The sequence below is a fragment of the Buteo buteo genome, chromosome 14 (genome assembly GCF_964188355.1).
Source record: "Buteo buteo chromosome 14, bButBut1.hap1.1, whole genome shotgun sequence".
Taxonomy (NCBI): domain Eukaryota; kingdom Metazoa; phylum Chordata; class Aves; order Accipitriformes; family Accipitridae; genus Buteo; species Buteo buteo.
Window position 1 is genome coordinate 33328386 of NC_134184.1, and position 24215 is coordinate 33352600.

At 40.4% G+C, this 24215-nt stretch overlaps 1 protein-coding gene across 2 annotated transcripts; it reads left to right on the forward strand.

Moving 5' to 3' along the window:
• Positions 1–31: 31 nt before the first annotated feature.
• Positions 32–23915, forward strand: MRPS31 (mitochondrial ribosomal protein S31). 2 transcript variants are annotated; one of them, XM_075046322.1, is made up of 9 exons: positions 32–683; positions 1248–1972; positions 2068–2209; positions 4513–4803; positions 5494–5652; positions 10547–10693; positions 13797–13870; positions 18208–18351; positions 23566–23915. In XM_075046322.1, the coding sequence occupies exons 2-9, from the start codon at positions 1918–1920 to the stop codon at positions 23775–23777; spliced, it is 1224 nt and encodes a 407-aa protein (XP_074902423.1). In that variant the 5' UTR covers positions 32–683; positions 1248–1917; the 3' UTR covers positions 23778–23915. The 2 variants fall into 2 exon arrangements, with proteins under 2 accessions (XP_074902423.1, XP_074902424.1); XM_075046323.1 differs by lacking the exons at positions 32–683; positions 1248–1972; positions 2068–2209 and adding an exon at positions 2303–2525.
• The last annotated feature ends 300 nt before the right edge of the window (positions 23916–24215 follow it).

Consider the following 24215-nt stretch of genomic DNA (forward strand, 5'->3'; position numbering starts at 1 on the left):
TGCCTCCTGCTCCTTTGCAGTATTTGGCAAATGGTTTAAATGTCATTCTTATTTTGTACCATATGACTGAATGACAGTTACATAAAACAAAAATGACTATTCCCCTTTTCCCAAAATATAAAATTAAGTTTAACGTACGTGTCAGAGGACTAAGCCATACCAGTCTGGAGCTACCTTACACTTAAAATACAGCAGTCTACAGTCTTCTGTCTAAACTTACAAAGATATACCTGGCATCTTGGATGCTGACTAAACTAAAAAGGATTTTCTTCTGCCTCTTTAGTTGGATTGAATAGCTAAATAATTGTGGAGATACAAATAAAAAAGGTCTTCCTGTTCTGACGGCTGCTAAAACCTCTAGCTTTGCTAGTGCATGAATGACAGTGACCCGTAGCACATTAAACTGGACGTGGACAGACATTCATAAGCCATTTGCTGCAGATCAGCAAGAGACTTCTCCTAAGCTGAGGCGTCACTTTTGTGCTCCTAGGTTCTCGGGAATATGAAATGGGATACAGTGGCTTGAACCACTGTGATGAGTGCTAATACCACTTTCCTCAGCTGAAACCGCACAAAACTTTTTTTTTTTTTTTATTAGCAGTTAACTGAAGTGCTTGAAATAAGGCCTATCAGAAGCAGTAGGACAGCTGAAAGCAGTAGGACACTGTACAGCCTGCGGAAAGGTGAGCAGTAGCTATAACATGTATCGGTGATCAGTAATACTCCAGATACTCTGCCAGACCAGGCAGTGTTTCTGGGAAGCACTGTACACGTGCAATCCCTGCTGAGATGCATGGATTGAGACATGCAGACCTACATATTTCAGCTTAGATCCATGGTATTTTCCCCCAATTAAAACTGATGGCTCCTACTTTCAAAGCCCAAAGCAAGGAAGAAGCAACGCAAATACCAGAAAGTTAAATGTACATTTTTTCCCATCACTTTTGATTAATTGTAGGTTATGATTTTTCCATATGGTTATTTTCTTGAAACAGTCCTTTTAAGTGATTTGGGGCTATTCTTCAAAATATGGCAATTGTTAAGGAAGAGCAGGCTAGGTTACAAATGCTTTTAGAAATACATCGAACTGTAAATGACATTATTGCTTTAATGTAGAAATAATTGCAGAGTCTGTGGTAACCAGTTAGTGATTGTGAGTTAGTTGTGCATCTCAAATGACCTGAAATACTTAGACATTACTATTTAGTTGGAAAGAATTTTGACCTGTGTGCTGACTTCTTTTTTAGCAGGACTGCAGAGCTGTTGGAAGATCCAGCTGGTGAAAAACATCTAACCTCTAATGCCATGAAGCTTGTGACTAATACTCCCTTAAACCACGTGCTACCTGCTGAAACATCAGGCCTTGAGTATTTCAGGCTGCTGCTTCATAACCACGTTCTCGGGCAGACCACCAGGCCTGATCTGCTTGTTTGAACCCTGTACAAAAGATGGAGATGGTGAGAGTGCTTGAAATCTTGCCCGGGAGATTTTATAGCTGTGAATGCAGCACTACAGTGAGCGTATTGCCACCACATGGCTATTTCTGCTACCTGCACCCGTGTCTACGAAGCCAAACTGTACTTTTTGCTCCTCCACCATGCTCGTGTGGAGGTCCAAATGGGCAATTTGTTTGGAGCTCAACTTCAAGCTTGCCCTCAAAGGATTTAGGCGGGACAGATTGAATGGGCTGGCTATAAAGGAAGTTACTTTTACGTTTCTGAAAGCAACTTATGCTCTGAAATACAAGCTCATCTGCCCTTTGGAGGGGTACCTTTGCTGTTCAGATACCCTGATAGCACAGTTCTGGGTGCTGCTGGATGTTTCATGTTGTCCTCATCTGTACTGCAGACAAGAGTCTAAGCAAAGACACTTCTGGGAACTCAAATCTGTTGAATCTCTTAAATATCCAGAAATATTATGAGCCATCCTCCCAGAGAAGCAGGACTGGTGTCCCTAACGCAGAGCCGATTTAGTGAGTATTCAGCGATGGAAATAACGAGAACCATCTTTCTAGACGTGTGAACTTAACAAACCCAGGTGTTTTTGTTTCCTCCACCAAATCCTTAGAGGCAAGCGCTTTGTGGCCCCAGCGGAGGCCCTTGTGGGTACCAGGTCTTCCCCAACCGCCAGCTGCTTCGCGAGGGCCATCCCAAGACTTGGTTGGCGTGCCTGCAACTCCTGGCGCCGAGGGACAACCCGTCGGGAAACGGTTTGGCTGGAATCGGGGCGGTTTTGGGGGCGGTTTTTGGGGGAGGACCGGGCGGAACGCTGGTGCGCGGAACGCTGGTGCGCGGCTCCTGTTCCCAGCCGGCAGCGCCGGGAAAGGGACGGACGGCGCCGGGACACGGGCCGCCGCAGGACACGGGCCGCCGCGCCGCGGGCACGATGTGGAGCCGCGTCCGCGTCCGTGGCTGGGGCGGCGCGGCCGGGGGCTGCCGTCGCCTCGCCGGGGGGCTCCTCGCCGGACCGGCGAGCGGCTGGGAGGCAGCGGTGGGGGTAGCGCGGCTGGAGGGGAGGACTCGCAGGTACCGTCGCTTCCCCCCCCCCCCCCCCCCCCCTCCGAGGCCCTTCCCCTGGGGGAGAGGGCGGCCGGCGGCGGCGGGGGCTTTGCCGGGCGGTGAGCGGAGGGCGGCCCGCGCCCTCTGAGGGGACGGGGTTTGCCCAGCGCCCCGGGAAAGGCCGCTGCTGCCGCTGCTGGTCGCAGCGGGCCGGGCCGGGCCGCCGCGGCCTGCGTCCCCGGAGCGAGTGGCCGCCGGCGGCCTTGGCGTTAAACGGGGGCGCCCGGGCCGGGCCGGGCCGGTGCCCGAGTCCGTCTGTCCCGCTGTGGAGCGGGACGGGGGACGGGCCGGTGAGGCCGGGGCGAAGCTTTGCCAGCAGCGGGACCTGCCCAGACCCGGGCGGAACGTGGCGCTAGGAAGTTCGGGGGGGGTTATTAAAGGTTTTGACTGCTTTTCATGAAAAGTCAGTTGCGTATTTATGGGGGTTTTTTTTGTTTTTTTTTGTTTTTTTTTTTTTATTTCGAACCTCCTCGGGATTGTTGAACAAGCTCTGATGCTCTGATAGCCCCACGTGCAAAGCAGCTTGGGTTTTTTTTGGAGCTCTGCTTGCTTTGTAAGGCTAGGCTTCCGAGCAGAAGACAAACCTGACGGTGGGGGAAATACCGTAATGCAAACTGCAGCGTACTGCTGACTTTAAATGTTTAAGGCTTGCAGCCCTGCTGTGTTTTTCTGGCTCTGCAAGCAAAGATTTCTGAATGGATGAGTAGTTCTAAGGAGCATGCGGCCTGAATTAATGAAAAACGTGTCTTTGAAGATCATCTGTGGAGAACAGCTCAGTGTAAAACAGCGCGACTTCTACCGTCTTCTCAATATTGTGGTTCTGAAGCGTTCCTTAAATTTTCCTGTTGCTTCTCAACACTGAAATTTAGGGCTTAATGATGACATTTTGCTAAGTGCGGAGTGACTGAAATGATAATGTGGTGCCTCCTGATGCTAGCAGATTTTTCTTTTTTAGCCAAAGGGGGGGGGGGGGGGGAGGCGTGTCAAAATTCCTTCAGATTTGCAGAAGTGTTTTAAGATCTATTTAAGTGTTTTATTTTGAATCAAAATAAATACCTAATTGTAAGGTTTTTTCTTTATTTTAGTAACTTGAAGGTGATTTTTAAACAAGAAAAGTAGTTGTGAATTTAAAGTTTTAAACATTTCATTTTAGAATGTTAAAGATTACAGTTCTTTGAGTTTTGTGGTGGTTTTTCCAGAGAATGCAGTTGTGTCTGTGTGGTAGCAATATCCTGAGCTGCTCCCTGCTGTCCCTGGCTTCATATCCTTGCCTGCACTGTGCCAGTTTTAGCTTCTTTGCAGTGATGTGGTAAAGTAGGTAGAGGAGCTGTTCCAGAGGGAAAAATAACTAAAATAACTTTTTATTTGTTACTGGCTTATCTTGGAGCAGGATCCTTTTTCCCTTATGGCTGCAGAAATGCTTGGCTGCTATGTTGCAGGGCATAGGGTAGGGGAATGGGATCGGTAGTAGAGCTGCAAGTGTGAAACAATGTGAAGCTAAATGAGTGTGTACAATCTTTTTTCAGGTGGCTAGGAGTGATCTCTTGGTTGCCTCATTTTAAGAGTTTCTGTGAGTTTTCTATAGTACTAATGACTTTAAGTATCTGGTACCAATAGACTCAAACTCTCAGTCTGTTACCTAATGCAGAGATACTTTAAAAGTTTTAAGTTCATAGATTAAACACAGTTTATTTGTAGAGGAGATAAAGTTGTTTACTTGATTTTTGTGATGAAGAAACCATAAATAATCAAGAGTTTTAAATAGTGCCCTAGCCCTTCTCAAAAGTCAAAAGGTACATGTTTGACATGTACTTAACATACTCAGTTTGCACTCAGTTAGGTCTGGACAGTTGTAACTGATGGGGTTTTTTTGTAGGCTTACAAAATTCAGCCTTGTACCCTCTTTGTAACTTCTGTTTTTTATTTATTTTTTTAAACTGTGTGTGTCCTCTAGCAAAACACAGAAACTCTTCAGCACAAGCAGCGTGCTTTCTACTGAGAAAGATGAATCTACTGCTTCCAAAGACAGCACCACTGAAGTGGCATCAAAGAGGCAGGAGGGTACAGCAGAAACACCAAAGCAGAAGTTGTTAGACATTATTGGTAATATGAATGTAGAAGTGAGCTACAGGAAGAAACTCCAACAGTTGAAAACACGTGAGACCAAAAAGCAAGCCACAAACAAGCTGGAAGGCCCAGATGGTGAAGGTACTGTGCTTCAGAGAACTACAGAAGAGATCCAGAGGTAAAGTATAACAAACTTTTCTCAGCCTGTTTTCTCCTTTTTTAAAATTGTTTTTTTCATTATCTAGGACAAAAATAAAGCATCAACTGCCATTTCCAAGTATGGAAAAGAATCTTGTAAGGGAATGTGCTGTACAGATGTAGATTGCAGTAAATCACAGGGGAGAATCTGGACAAAAGGTGTATGCTTTCTACAATATGCTACCTTTTTCTGCACTGAGACTTTTGAAAGGTAGCACTAGCATCTCCTTGTGGAAAGTTATTTTAACGAGAGGGGGGAAATACTGTTCAGATAAAATAAAACTGAGGAAGAAGGAAAAACATGTCTTAAGAATGGCGTCATGGTTGTCAAGTCTTGCAAGTGGCTCCCCTCCACAATGTGTTATATCATGCTTATAACCCCACAGGCCTATGCTGCCTGTGGTCTTCAAGCTTCACGTCCGATGGGCTGTGGAGTGGTGTAGGGATGCCATTTTCCCAGCTTTGAGAACAAGAGCTTGTCAGTGTCATTTGGTAGTTGATGATTAGTGCAACATAGGGCAAACCTGGCTGTCCCCTGGGCCACCCCCATTTGGGGTAACATGTAACTAACTTTTGAGTTAAGACCTAAAATGACAGTACAGAAATGACAATTTAAATATATTAAGGCTTTTATTTTTTTCTGTTTCCATATCTGTTGTGTCTCTTACAGAGGCAGGCCTTTAAATCCAGAACTGGTTGAGGCTGCTTCTGCAGTTGCGTCTTCCCTACCACTCAACAAGAAACAGACAGAATCAGAACTACTTGCACAACTAAGAAGACACGAAGAAACCACAGATAAACAGAAAAAAGGGAGAACTATTAACATACGGTCTGTTTATTGAATGTTATTCTCAATAATGTTTGAAATCCTGATTTTGCAATGTCATCTTGAAGGTGACTGGGTTCTGTATTGGAAAGATGGCTCTAAAAGTTACATTTGGACAGGCTATCCTTGGAATTAATGAATATTGGGAACATCATTGGTCTAGTTATACCAAACACCCTAAATTTTGCCATCCTCATTCTAAAATGGTTTTGCAGAAATGGAATTGTTTTCCTGCCCAGGATCATTACTTGCTTGGACAGGCTAGCAAAATAACAGGTTTATGGGTTGTTTGTTTTTTGTTTTGTTTTTTTTTTTTTCCTCAAGCTTCCGAAATTCTCACACAATGGATGGATTTGTAGAAGTTTCAGACGTTCCGTCTGGACTGGTGAATTTTCATGACAGCTCTGCAGAACTGAACTACAGCAACTCTATTTATAGCCCCACCCTTCCTTTCAAAACTTTCCAGTCAATCCAAGAAACTCATCTCTTGGCTTAGCTCTGTTTCCAGTGTGGCTTTCAAACAGATGAGAAACATTTGTTTGGAAACTGAAACAGTTGTGCATACTGCTCTTTTGGATGATGACTAAAGACAGATTTTTCTTTTTTTTTTTTTTTTAGCTGGTATTCAGATAACTACTCAGAAAATAAGGCATTAAATCCAGGTGAAATGCTGAACTAAACAGAAAATTTGAGCTTCAGCAAAACAGGAATGTGAAACCTTTCTTTATGGCTGTTTGCCGTGTGAACTGCAGGCTGCTTATCTTAGTTTTAATTTATTCTGTGAAAATGAATCTGTCCCAAACCAGGATTTGAGTTTGACCCATGTATTGTTATTTGTAGGTTGCTCTAGGGATCAGTAAAGGATCTGCTTTGTATGTTTATCAATGTACTGCAAACAGAGCAGCCAACAAGCTAACGGCTAATGATGTTTGCGGCTGATGTCTGCCTTAAGTGAGTGAAAACTAAGGAAGAATGTGATAGATGCTTGCAAATAAGTTATGTTAGGCAGTTGTGAAGAGACTGGGATATACAATGCTTGATGAATAACTGTTAAATAAAACACGTGTTCTTCAAAGGTTGTGAAGGGAAAAGGGAGAGACTGTGCAAGTTTCCCTTTTAGCCTGTATTTGTGATTCTCTACCAAGAGTGCTAATGGTGGTTGTGGAGAGCAGAATGAAATTCCATCTAAACGTGTGAAGTCTGTGTTATTTCAGGAGGAAGTATGGCTTTAGGTAGTACATGCAAGCATCTCCAAAGGCTGTGTGCTCTGTTTTCATAATGTCCTTTCAGCCTGAATATAAGGGATCTCAAGAACTTGACAGAAGCTTATCTCTCCACAGGCTCTTGTAGCCAAAATGAGTAGCTTTAAATGTTAGAGGTCTGGCTGTTTTCTGTAAAATCAATGTGGTTCTGCTTTTTAGTTTGTTTGTTTTTTGTGTGCAGTATTACCAAAAACTTAAGGGACACTTCCAAATGTAAGGAGAATAAATAAGGACTATTTTGTATAAAGCATATGTTCATTAAACTATTAATTACCAGTGAGGTTGTTCCATCTCTCTCACTGTGTTTTTCAGAAGAGCAGAGTACACAAACATCTTGATAATGGCATCGGCTGTGGGTGGCCAGCTTAAACGTAATTAGAACCTACTTCAGTACCTGATAAGATGTTGGAGGACTGTACTGATACTGACTGAGCTAATGCGTGCAGTGGCTAACCTCATATGCACCTGCATCTATTCCTTAAGGCATACGTACTCTTCTCTAGAAGTGGTTGGTCTGCCTACTGGCATTGAGGGCTCACTGTCCTCACCACCCGTTGCACTTTCCCTGAAGCACTTACCCAGCTGTAGCTGCTGTGGAAGAAAAAAAGTGTCCAAGGAAGTTGTAGTCTAAGCAAAAAGGCTTTTTTCTCTTGAAAGAGAGTTTAAATTTTTCAGAAATCTATAGCTGCAGGGACTTCAGCTTTTATAGTGCCTCTATATAGTTGATTGATGGGTTAAGATGTGCTATTACAATATTTTATAACATGCTTGTGGATGAATCATTATGGGTAGAAAAATGCATTTTCCTCAACTGAAACCAGCCTTTTTGGTTGGTGAGGAATGTCATGGCTGGCATGCTCTGCTTTGAGTTGGCAAGTTCTACACCCTGAGGCAGCTCTGTGAACTAGCTTGCTTCCACCTGGGAATATATGTTAATTTTTTTAATTATATGCTGGAAAGTTCCGTTTTCTTCCTTAATAGTTAGGTAAGAGTTTGAAACTCTATCAATGGATGAGTTTTCTAGAAAGATCAGCAACTCCTGCTGATTTTCATGACTGAAAACTTGGTTAATAGTAACCTTTCACAGTTAGACCCTGAGATGAATTTGGTACTATCAGCTTCCTGATCAGTGTTAAAACTGTTGATTTTTAGAAAGTCCAGCAGAAGGCACTAAAATGCTTTTAATATATTAGAAAGCAATTACTGTTACTCATACATGATTATTTTCTGTTGATTTTTATTTGGCAGCAAGAGAATACGGGCAATTTAACTTTTCATTTTTTTCCATAAAGGTTTTGCATTCCATATACTGACACATTTTAAAACCCAATATATGGTCCTCTGTTATTTAAAACTATTTAAAAATGAGATACCTCCACAAGCAGTAGAGCCGTATAATGCTCAGCTGCAGAAACCTGGGATACTGCTATTGAGATTTATGAGGGTATGAAATAAATAGTACGTTGTCCGGATCTTTTGGTTCGTACTTTTTTTTCCCAGGATTGTGGCATGGCCTCCAGAGGTCACTGTTGGATGCAGTTGTCTCATCGCCTTGTTTTGTAGACAGCATGAGGACAGTGTGTTCGCTAGGAGGGGAAAATATTAATGATACAGGAATTTATTTTTCTCAGCGTGCGATGAAGTTTCACTCAGTGGAAATTACAACAGCACTATACCAAAATAAAATCTGCAGCACTGCAAGTTGAAATTCCAGCTCCTGTTTTGGGCGAAGAAGAAGAAAAGTAATTCAGAGTTTAGGCTAACATATATCCAAAGCTCCTTGGGGCTCCATTTTTAGTATTATAATTATTGGTTGGTAATCAGGAAGGAGAGAGAATCTGTGGTTGTTACAAAAGCTCTACCTCTTCCCTTCTCTGGAAGGCAGGAGTATCTAGGAACTTAGGTTTTTAACCTCGAGTTGGGGCATGAGGTAATACTGTGTAGTATCTAACCACTGTAGGTACACTGGGGTTGGAGTATGACTTGGTAATCTTATGGTTTTCATTACAAAAGGCATTAAAAACATCTTCCATCTAGTTTTATTTTTAGTTAATACAGGGGCACTTTTAATGATGGAGTGATGAATGTCGCTGCCAGAAATGTTCATATACCAATGATGGGGTGACGTTAGGACTTCCCAGTGAGAAATACAATACCATTGACTGCATGTTCTGATAGCTTGGTAGCATAGTCTATCCAGACCTACTGTGCAAAACCACAAATAAATCAAGGTCAGCTGTGAGGAGAGCTTCTCTGAGCAAGCCTGCTCCCCTTGAAGCATGAGAACACTCCAGCCTTTTAGGTCGCAGCTGAGTCAAACAGTTGGGCTGGGCTGTGCGTGGCTGACCTTAGGAATTGCGTCCCCTGGACCCCCAGAAGCATGGCAAGCCTCTGGCCCAACACCAGCTCGCTAATGCCAGTAGGCACTTCACAGAGTAATTTCTAGTGTGAGATATGCAGCTAATCTGAGATTAATTTCATTTTAATCTTAAAGGAAAAAACATTCCAAACTTGTTTTCAGATGCCTTTCTTTCAGAGTAGGTGCTTGAAGAGCTATGGTATTCTTGTTCTGCCATTTGAAACCACATCTAAGACCGAAGAGAAATCCTACTGTGTTACTGTGGCAATTAGCTTTTACTATTTTCCAGAAGTATTTCTTTCTTGTCAGTAAAATCTCTTTTGACTTAAACTGCCAAAAACATAGTTTGAATTTCATTCAGATTTCCATAAAATGGATATGCAGTATTTTTGGCTTGGCCTATTTTTATTTTTTTGAGACCATATTTATGTCTTAAAAATTGAGCACTGCAATTTTGGATGACTGTGTTACTGGAAGCAGTTGGGTGGAGAGGGTAGCTGTGAGGAAGAATTACCAACTTGGTCTTTACCAACCAGCAGACTTACCGGTTAAGGGGTCTGATCGGTGGAGGCAGAAAGATGGTGTGTTTTGCCCATTGTGTTCAGAATGAGCTGCGTATGGTGCCGGAAGAGATCAGAGGGTTTGCTCTTCACGTATGATTTTGACTACAGAATTACAAAGGAAGATGTGGTCTGTTAATGCTGTAATATGATTATGCAATGCAACAGATTGCAGTGGATCAGGAAAGGTGACCTACTTATTAGGGTGGCATGATTGACCCATGTCAGCTCATGTGTGAAGGCAAGCTTCCTTTTGGTCTGCAGCAGCACAGCTCTGTCCCTGGGCAGTGTTGGTTCCTGTCCAAAAACCTGGTGATTTTTACGTCCCTTTTTCAGCGTATTCCTTGTATCCAGAGAAATTCCTTATTTACTCATGGAAAACATACCTAGCACACACTGTGAATATTAGTGTGCAGATACATGAAGTTTTTCTTTTAGTTAGAAACTAAATAATTTCAAAGAAAGCATTCGCCGTAGGTTTAGTAGGCTAAAATAGCACTTTTAATCTATATAGAATGCAACAACTGAGGTGGTTTAAAAAGTAAGAGTTGAATGTTTGATGACTTAACAATGGGTGTATTCTGTGAGGAATGTATAATTCTGTCTCATGGAGGCTTACAAAACCAATTGAGAGTAGAGTTGCTGGTTGATACATATGACAAACTTCCTTGCTTTGTTGATTTATTGAGTTTTTACATTCATGTTTTTAATTTCAGCAACGTCATTTCAGAAATGGCAGTTAAAAGGCAGTCCCCAGCTCAGAGAGGTGTGAGGATATCCAATCGCATTTTCTTGGATTTGGATGAGGATGGTCAAAAACTCAAGCCTGGAAGATTGTCACCTCAGTCTTTTGACTCCAGAAGGTATTTTTGTTGTGTTTCCTTCCAATAGAAGAAGTGTGCAGTCAATTACTAATGGATAATATTTTAGATTTAGTTGTACATGTTCATGTTACCGTGATACTTCAGAGCTTAAAGAAATTACTTGAGTATTTTTCAAGAAAAGTACAATTAGCATTGAAATAAACTTCTGTGAGAACACACTAGTTAATGTTACCCAGCTAATCAAATAACATGCACTTTTTTAATATTAAAAAGGTAACTAAAAATAGTTGGTGCTGAAATGTAATTGTGTTTGTTTTAACTAGTTTAAATTATTTTTGTTTATGCATAACACAATTTTATATCACTTTCTTAACTTTCTGGGAAATGGAGGCTTTGAAGGCTTACTTTGATCTAATAGAAAACTTTGATAAATATTCTATGTTTAGAAAAGTTTCATCCATTCTGTTGGGGTCTTAAAGAGATTTTAAAGTTGTTTTTTTATTTTTACCACCTTGTTGCAACTGATAAGTCATTCTGTAATTGATTTCTCTATCGTCTGTGACTTTATAATTGTTTATGAAATGAACTTTATAATTTACGTGATGATTTCAGGGTACTCCTTAAATTTATCCTGCTGCTGGTTTATGTGGCCAGTCTGTTTCTTCATGAGTTTTTGTTTTACTCCTGTAAGCTATGCTTGCTTGCCTGCAGTCTTTCGATTTTCCCATGGCAGCTCATCGTTGCATTCCTTCTCAGTATATTCTTTCTCTAGTAGTTCTGGTTTTAGTAAGATTAACTTCTCTAATCATTAATTTATTCTGCAAATTAATCCCTTTTTCTTGGGGTTAGGGGCTGGAAGTTGAGGGAGTCATTTGTGTTTAGATAGATAATGCTGAAGGCAGAGTTTGGATAACTGAGAAAAAAAAAAAAGGCATAAAATTATGGGTGAGTAGATGTACAATATTCTCCCCTCATTGGCCGAGACATCTATTTCGGTATGTCGTAGACAGAGAATTGTGTCTTCCCATAAGGAACAAATTGGGACACATATATATATGTATTGCATTATCTACATGGCTCAAAAACCTCAGAGAAGTGGCTTATAGCCAGTCATTAGAAGAACTTAACCTGCTTGCTGAAATGTTTCTGAGTAACTTCCTTGTTCTTGAAATACTGAACTGTTACGGTGTGTTAGGGAAGTATCTCTTGGGCCTCTTCAATGTTTTAAGGCCAGCAGGCAGTGTTTTCTTTTCCTGATGCAAAACTTGTAGAAAGTGCAAGAGTGGCTTCTTGTAATGGAAGTTGAAGGGGAGAATTGGAACAAGGTTCTTGACCAAGCCCTCCCGACTTAGATGCTTCAGTCCTGGGGTTTTCATTCAGCTATAAGCTGCTGGTTTGAGGAGCGAGGGAACTGACTTCATTATCAGCTGCTGAATAGCTCTATAGATGTTTTTAATCTGGGGATAAGTATCAGAGTTGGTAGTCACATGAAAGTAATTTTGTTATTACAGTATGATTCTTAACTGACCGTGAGACATACTTTTTTTAAGGTGTTGGATTAAAAGTTTTTTGAAGTTTGAAAGAACAGAAATAATATGATCTAGAAGTATAAACTGAAAACCTGAGCTATTACGTTCTCATACAGTGTATATTATTTTATATCTTTGCTAAACTTTTCATTTATTAACATACTGCAAAGTAAAGTGAATTTCACTTATGTTTGAGAACATTTATTAAATTGATGATGTCTGAGAAGCGGTCTTGCCCTCTTTGTGTGATAAAACTGGACTTGGTATATAACTTCAGGAACAGTATCTTAAAATAGTGTTTAAAATCCTTGTAATGAGCAAACTGTCTCCAGTTTCAGTCCTAAGTTTTCTCCTGCATCCCTGAAAACCTAACAGGTGTACTTATCTACTGATAATATAAAAAGAATGGGTTAGGAAGAATATCTAAGTTTAAATCGAGTTAGTAGATTTCTACGAAACGAGTGATGTTGCCTTATAGTAATTTGAACTAGTCATTTTAAAATAAAAGTTCTTCCAAGTCATGCTTGTATCTTTGGCCAATGTTATTGGGAGTTGCACACAGATAGGAAAATATAATTCTAAATCAACATTCTTTTAAGGCTTTGTAATTAGATTGCTCTGTGCTGAAATAGATGCAGGGTAGTTACATCAGTAAAATATAATATGACAAGAGCAGGTTTGCAGAAGTAGTTGTGGCCATCAGAAATCTGCAGTAAATGCAGAGAGGTGAAATTTTAAGGTCAGGAAGGGCAAGTATTGCCAGGGTAACAGTGAATATGGAGTAACATAAAGTAAGAACTGTTCGAATTTCAGTGGAAACCTGGAAGATTGTATGATTAAGAGAATCATTTGTTCTAAAGTTCAGTGTGTTCTACAGTAAGGGCATTGGCTTTTCTTTGTTTCCATTTTTAAGAAAATTTGAGTACTTGTTGGACCCTTGGATTTTTTAAATTTTTTTTTTAGTATAGGCTTATGCTAAAGATAAATATGATTAAAAATAGATGGTCAGAGTGAAATATTTTTATATTCAGAAGAGAGACAATCAGGGTGATGCTATTTAAGATATATTATACAGATATACTTTTGAGTGTTTGCCATATGGCAGAGAAGGTGGCTGTGTAATCTTCCAAAAAGGCTATTTATGTCATAAAACAGGAATTGTTTGATTTAGCTGTTGCCTTTTCTCTTCCTGAATTATGCAATATTTTTTACAGGGGAAAAAACCCAAATCACCAGGTTTGCTTTTTAGTTGCAACTTTGTAAAATTGCTTGAGTACTGTGGTTTGATACTGTTTAGCTTTGTTCGGATTCCTAAATATTCCAGTAAAAAATGACTGCAAATATAATGTTTGATTTATGCTCATTCTCTCACACGGAAATGTTTTGGGAAGCTGTTACAGATGAATAAAAAAAGTCATAAACGCTTTCTCTGGTTAAAAGCCTGGGGATTTAGTAAGAGTCACTATCTCTTTTTTTTTTTTTTCTCTTTTTTTTTTCTTGTTCTCCAGAGATCTGTTAGTTCATGAGAATATTTTGTGCTTTTAAATTTGTTATCTGGCAAGGTTGTGAAGTGTTGTGAAATGCTAAATATCGTTTTTCTTTTTTGTTTATAGAAGTCTCAAAGTAGGAGGGAGGCTTAATATATTCACTAAGGCTTCTCCAGAAACAGAAAATGCACTGAAAACAGGTTGGTGGAAATTCAATAATGAAAAACCCAGTGAAGCCAAGTTCTGAATTTTTAGAATATCAAGAGATTCACTGTTCTGAAGGAGACTTATGACCTGTTAACTTCCTGCTTTCAGACCTAAAAAAAAAAAAAGAATACTTTAATGTAAGTCTGATTTTTAGTAAGCAAAACTTAAATGCAGTGTAAGAGATTAATGTTTTCTGTACTAATCAGGACATTCTGTTACCGAACTTGAAGGGTAAAACTGGCTTTTTGTCATTAAGGCCAGTCTTTCTTCTGTGAGTGTAAGACCAGCCTGGGGAATGGGTATGTGGGCTCCAGTAGCTGATGTGGTCAAGCTGCAAACTTGCTGCATTCATTTTATGGCAAAGGAACACAAGGCTGTGATCCCAGGGAAACCAGCATGCTCTGCAGGTGGCTAAGCATAAGCAGGGTAGGAAAAAAACCAAGACCACACATTTGATTGCTTTTCAGCCTTCTCTTGTTTGGTGTTGTATATGTAGCTTGAAAGATCCTGTAAGTGGCTGACAAACAACGCCTTGTTTACCTACTGTGAAGCTCTTCATATATGTTTAGAATCACAGAATGGTTCGGGTTGGAAGGGACCTTAAAGATCATGTGGTTCCAACCCCCCTGCCACAGGCAGGGACACCTTCCACTAGACCAGGTTGCTCAGAGCCCCATCCAACCTGGCCTTGAACACTGCCAGGGATGGGGCAGCCACAGCCTCTCTGGGCAGCCTGTGCCAGTGCCTCACCACCCTCACAGTGAAGAATTTCTTCCTTATATCTAATGTATATCTACCCTCTTTCAGTTTAAGACTGTTACCCCTTGTCCTATTGCAACAGGCCCTACTAAAAAGTCTGTGCTCATTTCTTATAAGCCCCCTTTAAGTACTGAAAGGCTGCAGTAAGGTCTCCCTGGAGCCTTCTCTTCTCCAGGCTGAACAACCCCAACTCTCTCAGCCTTTCCTCACAGGAGAGGTGTTCCAGCCCTCTGATTGTTTTTGTGTCCCTCCTCCGGACCCGCTCCAACAGGTCCATGTCTGTCCCATGCTGAGGACCCCAGAGCTGGACACAGGACCGCAGGTGGGCTCTCACCCGATGGGAGCAGAGGGGCAGAATCCCCTCCCTCGACCTGCTGCCCACGCTGCTGGGGATGCAGCCCAGGACACGGTCGGCTTTCTGGGCTGTGAGCGCACGTTGCCAGCTCGCACCCGGCTTTTCATCCTCCGGTACCCCCAAGTCCTTCTCAGCAGGGCTGCTCTCCACCCCTTCATCCCCCAGCCGGTATTGATACTGGGGGTTGCCCCGACCCAGATGCAGGACCTTGCACTTGGCCTTGTTGAACCTCATGGACCCACTTCTCAAGCTTGTCTGGGTCCCTCTGAATGGCATCCTGTCCCTCAGGCGTGTCAGCCGCACCATTCAGCTTGGTGTCATCTGCAAATTTGTTGAGGGTGCACTTGATCCCACTGTCTGTGTCATTGATGAAGATACTAAACAGTACTGGTCCCAGTACGGACCCCTGAGGGACACCACTTGTCACTGATCTCCAGCCAGACATTGAGCTGTTGAACGGTACTCTCTGGATGTGACCATCCAGTCAGTTCCTTATTCACCAAATACACATGCCAAGACTCATGTAAGATAAAAACAAAAACCAATGGCAAAACAGGTGTGACCCACCTTCATATTCACTGAATGGCACAGCTCTGCAGGAACAGTCGTAATGCCACATATGAGGGGGAGAGCTTTCACGCATGAAAACTTAGCTTTACTGCAGGCTGAGTTTTGGCTAAGACTGTGTGAACATGGGCAAGTCATGTAAAGAACTCCCTCCCTCCCTTTTCTTTCTGAACAATGAAACTGTGCCTTGTTAGCACTGATCTTTAATACGCCGATTTCCCTAAGCTATTCTGAGGCCCTTTGGAAAAAAGATTTTATTCCAGTGTGGTGACTTAGAACTATATATAAAGCCAGCAGCTGCGGAAGAAATGGTATTCTTCTCTGATATCTTAGAGAATGATACATATTTGTTTCCGTTTTGAGAGTAGGACTGTTAGTTTTTGCCAGATTCTAGCTGAGTAGTTTTCTCCTTTTTTAACACTTGAAACTGCAGGGAGAAATTAATTTGTTTACTTAATGTCTTTAGTGAAATGTCAGTAGTATTTGCATATTTTCAAGCAGCTGTGAGCTTTCTGAATGCAGCCACCTCTGTGGCGGACTATGAAAGTTGCTTATTAGAATGGAATTCAATTTGCTGTTTTTTAAGACTGCTAATTTCCTTAAAATTGCTCCATTTTACATATAAAAACATAATGAATGATGCAGCGTTTGTTTTTAGTTATCTTGACAAATATGATCAGGTAACTGGCATTTGAGCTGAATCAAATTTACTCCTGTAAAATGGTGAGAATTTAACCTTTCTTTTTTGCATGCACACAGTACAGACGCAATGGCACATAGTAGTCACCTGAGATAAAAAGTTGAGATAGGCGCTTTTTTTTTTTAAACACAAAATTGGAATGTGCACAAACTGTGTAAGAGAGCAGGTGGATTTTATTGGATTTGTAAGTAGATATTAAGAAGTAAGCTTCTTTCAGCTTTTTATGTGGTGTTTCCTTGTTTGATTCCAGGTAGCCTTGAGGAAATCTACAGTATATTCTAAGCCAGGAAGCTTATTACTTGGCTTACTGGCTAAGCCTGATGACAAAAAATTTTTTTGTGTTAATCTCAGGAAATACCAGTGTGGTGATACTTGATACCTTGATTCATTTGCTTTCACTTTCTTGGCTCATATTAGTGGAGATTATGAGTTAAAATATTGTTTATACAGGACAGAAAAGCAAGTTCTGTGTTATGTATTGAATATTTATTTTGAAAACCTGAATGTTAACTGTAAAGTAAATCGGCATCCTGAAAAAATTATTCATAACTTTTAATATAAAATAGCAGTAGCTGTTAACATAAAATACCCGTATTATTTTCTGTTTCACAGAGGTGAAAATACAATGTTTGTCACCTTTACTGCAAGCTTGAAATAATGAGTTTCTGCTCTCTTCTGTTAGAAGATTTATTAGTAGTGCGTTATTAGAAGGTATTCTTTAAGCTGTGGACCGTATTTTCATTCTGGTATGGTTTCTCATGTTGTCTTTTATCTGTATTTTATTCCTGCCTCCAGCCCTCAAATCAAAGTAGGCAGCTAGGGAATAATAGTTCTGGAAATTTCCCTGCTAAGTAAGAAATAATCTGAAAAAGTATTTTCTGATTTAACACAAAAAATGAAAACACTTTTCAGTACATAAAAATACTGTTTTCCCTCTCATCTTGTTTTTTCTTAAAGGAGGGGGGAGATATTTTTTTTTAAATCTAGTTGAATTTTAAGCCACTGAGCCAAAGATGAAATTACATCTTAGTTTCAAATACTTAAACTTAGGAGTAGTAAAATAATAGCTGATTGGCCAGGATCCACTTCAAATGGATCCTTTGAATTCCCATCAAGGTCTCTGTTCCAAGGAGCTTAGGGTGAATTGATAACAGAGGGAGACAAGAAAACAAAGGGGAGCACGACTCGGGCCAGCTCATGAGACAGCAGCCCAAGGCACTCCCAGCGGTTCCTCCCTGTCCTGTGGTAACAGCTTGTTCCCTTCACTTCAGCGATGCGGTTCAGTCTGGGCTCATGACCAGTTCTCCTGGGTGGAGGGGCAGGAACTCCTTAAGAATAACTCTGCTGCCATCTGAGTACACTTTGATTAAAAAAATAAAAGTAATAATTACATGTATTAGGGAAGATGCATCCCTAAAGGCACTGTTTGACTTTGGGAGAAGAATAGGAAATCAGGATTTTTCAAGCCCAAGAGACAAAAAACTGGGACGCTTATGAGTGTTGAGGAAGGAGTTGCCATCATTTGTAGATTGAGTTGTCTCCCTGAAGGAGAGTATAGTTGTGAAGTACCTGAAAACTCCTGTAGTAGGCAAGATTCCTTTAGCAGAGTGCATCAGTGAAGTTCCGAGTTTGTCATATGTACAATTTGTGAAAGACAAAAAGGAAAAAAAGATTGTGGAAAAATGAAATACCTGCTCTGTGTGAAAGGCTTAAAAATAAATTGTCCCCTAGGAGTTCAGAATACGTTTTCACCAGACATTTGAGAATTTAATGGACTTCCATTTTGACAGAGATTTCTCATTTGAGAAAGGTGATGCTGGCATCTAAGGTAGAAAAATTTGCACAGCTGAAAGTATTAGTCTCTGTAAAGGTTAATGTTAAAGGACTTTGGTTTAGCTAGTGAGAAGTCTTTGGGATGCTGACAGATCTTTACAAAATTTCTTTTTTAGTATCTTCACCAACAATTTGGGATCTGGAATTTGCAAAGGAGATTGCAGCAATAACTGCACAACCTCCTCGAAACGGTTTTGAAGAGATGATCCAGTGGACAAAAGAAGGAATACTGTGGGAGTTCCCAATTGACAATGAAGCTGGTACGTGCACTGTTAACATTTATTATCTGTCTATATTTATCTTTTTTGAGAATTAGAGCATGTTATGACCTTTGACTGTTTTAACACAGTGTTTCAGCTATGAGTCATGCATTTGATAGTAAACAAATACAACTTTCCAACTGTCCCAAATCAGAGATGCTTCAGATGAACTCATTCTGGCACTCTTCAGGTGAAGTCCTGCAGGTGGTTTGGCTGATCTGAGGACTGGCTGCTGCCAAAAAGGGGAGAACTCCCTCCCTCCCTCCCTCCCTCTCTCTCTCTCTCAGCCCTGATGCTTTCAACACCAAAAGGCCATTCAAGTCTATTACATAATACCTTTTACTATGCAGCTTCTTTAAAGAAGCTTCTAGCAGAGGATGGGGGATCTTAAAACTGCTACGTGTGTGTTATAACGCTGATTCTGTTCTTTGCTGTGGCTCTCAGACAAAGTGGCTAGCCAGATCGCAGTCAGCTATCTGCTAGTTCCATATCTGCGCCGGCCGAGTGTTAAACAGTTGTTTGCTCCCTTTGTTCTATCTGTTTCATAAGAATAAACAGTCACAATATTCACTCACTCTGGGCATCTATCTTAACTAGACATCTTTATGCATGGTATTTACTTTTATTACCATTTAAAGTAAAAAAAAAAAAAAAAAAAAAAAAAGAAAACCTCTGTGTGAAGTTAAGCCAGCAGAGAGAGAGCGAATGTTAAGGAAGGGAAGAACAACTACACAAAGCAAGTGTATGCTTTAGGAAAGGGGACTTCATAACTTCAGGGAGAGGTTGGCTGTGGGTTGGGTTTTTTTGGTTTTTTGGGTTTTTTTGAAAAACTTTAAAGACATCAAACAGAACTACTTTAGAATGATTCAGTCACTGAAAGCAAAACAGGTTAGTATCTGAAGCTGGGAGTCTTTGAAAATCTGTCCTATACTGTGTTGCAAATTGCATAATGTGGTTCATTGTTTCTTAATGTTTATTCTTATCCTATTTTGGCAGTTTCTTCACAGAATTTAATCACTGCTCCCAGAATTGATCTGTTCCATCATGTAGAAATCCGAGTATACTCTAGTCATGTTTTTGCAAGCTTAAAACCACTGTGGCCAATGGTTTTTCTGTTGTTGTAATGTGGCTGGAACCCTGCTGTCTGGGGCCGTAAGTGGACCAGGCGTCTTTAGCGGCCAATGGTTTTTCTGTTGCAGCAATGCGGCCGGAACCGTGCTGTCTGGGATGGGGTGGTGAACGGACAAAGAGTCTTTACATATACTTGAACAAGAATCTTTATTGATTTGTCCACAAAGACTAGTCATGTGGAAAATTCCAGTGGAGTGTTGCAAAATCTATCACCTCTCAGGTTGAAATAATCAAGTCAGTAAATTCTGTCCTATCAAACTGCCAGCCACAGGCTGTTAATCAGATCAGGTACGCCAAAGCACAGTTAAAAGCTTGAGAACCTCACTCCAATTATATCAACATACTGTAATTTCAGTGGCTCTGCAAAAGAAAGATGCCCCTTCCTGCTGTTAATTTTGCAGTTTTGTAACAGTCATCTCCCTCAATAGGAGGACGTTACCTCAGCTCGTTCTATATCAAGATTTTTCTTTTATGCCACAAGCACATGGCTTTAAAAACACAAGTGTAATCAAATTTTCTATCAAGGAAGCACATATACTCAACTTTTAGCATTCTGAAAGCCTTTAAAGCTTTAAATGAAATGTAAAAAAGAAAGAAGACAGCTTATAACTGTTTTTCTTGGCTCCCGAGCATCTCCGGTGTTCTCGTTGGGGTGCTTTACCAAGGCACTGTGCTGCGCTTTGAGGCATCAGGGCAAGGTCATGATTTTAAAAACTTCTCTGGCGTTGGTACGAACACCTGAAGATGTGGCTAGGCGTACTGGCTTGCTGCAGTGACCAGTAGCAGTCTTTCCCCGCCCTGCTGCTCCCCTGTTGTCTGCTCCTGCCTGCATGTCCTTTCCCTTATCTGATGCGGTTGAAATCACTGTTAGTCAGAAAACTACCTTTTTTTCTCTCCATCTCTCTGACCTCTGATTAATTTTTACCAGATTAGCAAACCATTAGTATAGCTTGCGTAACATTGTTCTCACTCCTCCTCCTTTCTGCTTGCCTCTTCTGCTTCTAGTAGCTTTAGTTCTGCTCTGTGACTTGCTATGGCAAAAAGTTGGGAAAAATGTTGATTTCTGCCCCTTTTAAAAATTATTTCTGTGCATTTGTGCCTTGATGACTCAGATCCTGAGTGCATTTGTTAAAAAGGACAGTGCAGATTATTGGTGCTACTTTGCTTTAGCACCTCATTCTGAGGAGCAAATGCTTCTGGTGGGCCAGAGATTCTTATGGCAGAAATGATAGGCTTAATGGAAGTCTTGGGAAATTAATGCCTCAGTTGCCCCTGATGGCTTCTGTAGGCAAAAGTTCACCAAGTCCTGTTCTGGCTGGTTTGCTGAGATGCTGTTCCAGCAGAGAAGCATTGGATCAGTTTGCCAAGTGAGGTGGCAAATATTACACAAGCATTTTAGGGGGGCTTGCTTTACTAATTCTGGGTCTATTCTAGTGATCTACTGTCAGAGCATGATTTATCTCATTCTAAAAATCCTAGAATCATAGAATTGTTTGTGTTGGAAGGGACCTTTAAAGATCATCTAGTCCAAAGCCCCTGCCATGGGCAGGGACATCTTTCACTAGATCAGGATACTTGGTCATCTTCATAGCATGTCAGCAACACTCCCTATAAGGATGGATATCTGCATTTGAGATGTCATCTTTAAGGCAAGGTTGATCATGTCTTGGAAGGGTTAGTGTTTTAGCTAGAGAAATTCCCCAGACTTTCTGTTTTGTAGTACGTAGGGAATTGGAAATAGGATATTAAGAGTGGGTGACTTCTTGCTTTGAGGTTGTTAAAGATAATCCTCTGCTTTAGACTCCCTCAGTGCATGTCTTCCAAATTAGGTTTCTGAGGACTGTGCAAGAGAGGCTGAGGGACAGGCTTGTTCTTCCCATGCAGCAGGAGTTACGGCTTGCTGGGGGTGGAGGGAGTCCTGCGAACATATCTCATCTAATCAGTTCCCACCAGAGGTCTCAGCCTCTGATGCTTTGGGCAATTGTGGTCTCTTTTTGTGATGCACACCTTACTTTTTTGAGGACTGAAATATGTGGTCTAACCGAAATGTTTGGACTTGCCACTTCATCCCCAAACCATGTATCATGTCTTTGACAAATGGGATATCAAAGTACATGATGTAATATTTCCTTCTGACCTGCATTTTTGTGAGACTAAAAATGGTTTAATTTATTTTGGGTAAGAGATGAAAATTGGTGAAACTATTAATTAGACGGAATCTCTCCTGATACCCTGGGTCCGTCCCCAAAAGAAGAGCATCCAGAAGGCTGATTTTTACTGTCAGCGTTACTCAGACTCTTTCAGTAGTGGGTTTGTTGGTTTAGTTCTCTTGAATTTTTGTGACCAGTGAAAGCATGGAATTCTGGAAAGAATGTTAGCTTGTGAAAGCAACCAGCAGCATCCAGGTGCAGTGAGATTCCACCTTCCCTTGGTGGGGGAAAGTCAGTGTGGGTGGCATGGTAAAAGGGTCATCTCTGTGCTTCTGTAGGTGGACATAGGTTTCCAAGCACAGCAGAAATACACCTTTTAAAGCTGACATACTTTTTTTTTTTTTTTTTTTTTCCTTTTAACATAAAGGAAAAAGAAGAGAGCTTCTGAAGAAGGAAACATGCTTTCCTTTTCAAGGACAAGGGAGATAAATGTGGCATGTAGCTGGTATTGATACACTCACATATTTCTGGGAAAAATCTGTGGGAAAACAGAGGTATTTCCCAGCTCCTTCAGATATTGCAGTACCTAAAGTTTAAAACAGGAAAGAAAGAATGCAAACTTAACAAATATAAACTGAGAGACTTCTCCATCCCAGAGATGTGAATCATTTCTTCTGAAACTGTAGAACACAGGAGGAAGCCTAGGACTGACATGGCTTAATTACCTCAATTTTAATACTCCTGATTTAATGTTGTCAAATAATATATCATATCCTAGGTAGTATAGAAAAACATGTACACTTAACGTCTGTGGTGTAGACTTCCCGTTTTTGTCATCTGGAAATGTTCATATGAAATATTTTTTTTCTAATAACAGATTTTTATTTAAAGGTGCAAATGTCATTTACAAATCAATAGCAAATTGGGATCAAATAAAAATTTTCATGTATCCCTAACTGAAGAAAAATCTTTCAGTTGCAAATCCCAGTTTTTAATCTCAGAATTGGGAACTGTGAAAGCAGCCTTTTTTCTGTTATGTTGGAATTTGTGTTCTAAGTCTTTGCCTTGTGTATGCTAGCATCATAGTATGAACAACAGCAAAGGAAATCCACAGGACAGAGAACAAAAATTTACCATAGGATCTGAGCTGTGCTTGATTAGAGATCTACAATAATCCCTTGTCCTGTGTTCCTCTGGATGCTTTTGAATGTGCCATCTTTTGCACTGGTTACTACTTAGGAGTAGCAGCTGGTGAGATACACAAAATTTTTACATTGGCATACACTCACAGATTCAGAAAGTGTTAGAAATCTGTGTCCATTTGATAGCAATAGGGTGTTAAAACCATGACTTGGAATGAACATGCAAGTGTGTGTTAGCTGTTCAATATTAGGTACTTTATGAGGGTGCATCATTTGTTCAAGACTAGCTTGTATTCTTTAATCCTCTGCAGAATTTAGGCAATCAGTGTTTTCTTATAGAATTTATTAAGAAAGTGTCCCCAGTCTAAAAGGTGGTACCCATGATGAATCAAAATTTTCATGTGTTGAACAAACAGGTTTTTAGCAAGAAGATTGATTTATTTTTTTTAAATTATTTCCACCACTCCCAGCCTGGCATCAGCTTTCAGTGAGATTACCAGCTAGAAAGTTGATTTGAATATTAGATATTCTTATAAATGAGAGCACAAAATGGAGGTGATATGGTATGATGATATATGCTGACATTTTTTGTGTGGAGGGAGAAATTAATCTCTTGAAATTCTGCAGTTTCTTCCACTTCTGTGTGGTTGGCTTAACTGTGCAAAAGAATTAAAAGGCACAGAACCATTAATTTTACTAATTTAAGATTATTTGCAAACTATATCTTTTTACTTTGTTACATTTGCTGTTATGCTATGATAACTTTGTCATTTTTTTGTCCTATCTGTTAGGGATGGAGGATGATGCTGAATTTCATGAACATATCTTTCTGGAGAAACACCTCGAAGACTTTCCCAAGCAAGGACCTATTCGCCACTTCATGGAACTAGTCATCTGCGGGCTTTCGAAAAACCCATACCTCAGTGTTAAACAGAAGATTGAACATATTGAGTGGTTTCAGAAGTATTTTGAGGAAAAGAAGGAATTTCTTCAAGAGATTTGAGACTTGGGAAAGTGCTTAACCTTGAAACGAAGAATCATTAAGTCAAAATTGATGATTTCTTATAATGGAAATACTGTCAGTGCATAGTAATCATGTGACCTGAAGGTTGTATTTTAAATAATAAACTGAAAGGCTGTACCTCAGGTGTGTAAGTCCATGTATATGTAAGATAATTTTTGACAACAAAAGAAGGAACTGCAAAGTACAGCTTTTGTAGAATATGCATTTAAAATTTAGTTTATCAAAATTGTTGTCTTTAAAATTTGAAACTAATCTTTTGACCATACATAATATTAGGTCTAATTCCACTTCCTAGACCCTTCACACTTGGTGTGTATCTTGACAGGTTTGATCATCTTTCCTGTTCTGGAAAACTTGCAATGCTTTCATTTTTAAAAATTCCTGATACAGCTCTAATTTTGAAAAGCTGTTACTGAG

Coding starts and splice junctions, on each gene's coding strand:
- MRPS31 (XM_075046322.1), top strand. CDS start 1,918: ATGAGCCATCCTCCCAGAGAAGCAGGACTGGTGTCCCTAACGCAGAGC. Junction 2,210..4,512: donor GGACAACCCGTCGGGAAACG/GTTTGGCTGGAA, acceptor TGTGTCCTCTAG/CAAAACACAGAAACTCTTCA. Junction 13,871..18,207: donor AGAAAATGCACTGAAAACAG/GTTGGTGGAAAT, acceptor TTTCTTTTTTAG/TATCTTCACCAACAATTTGG.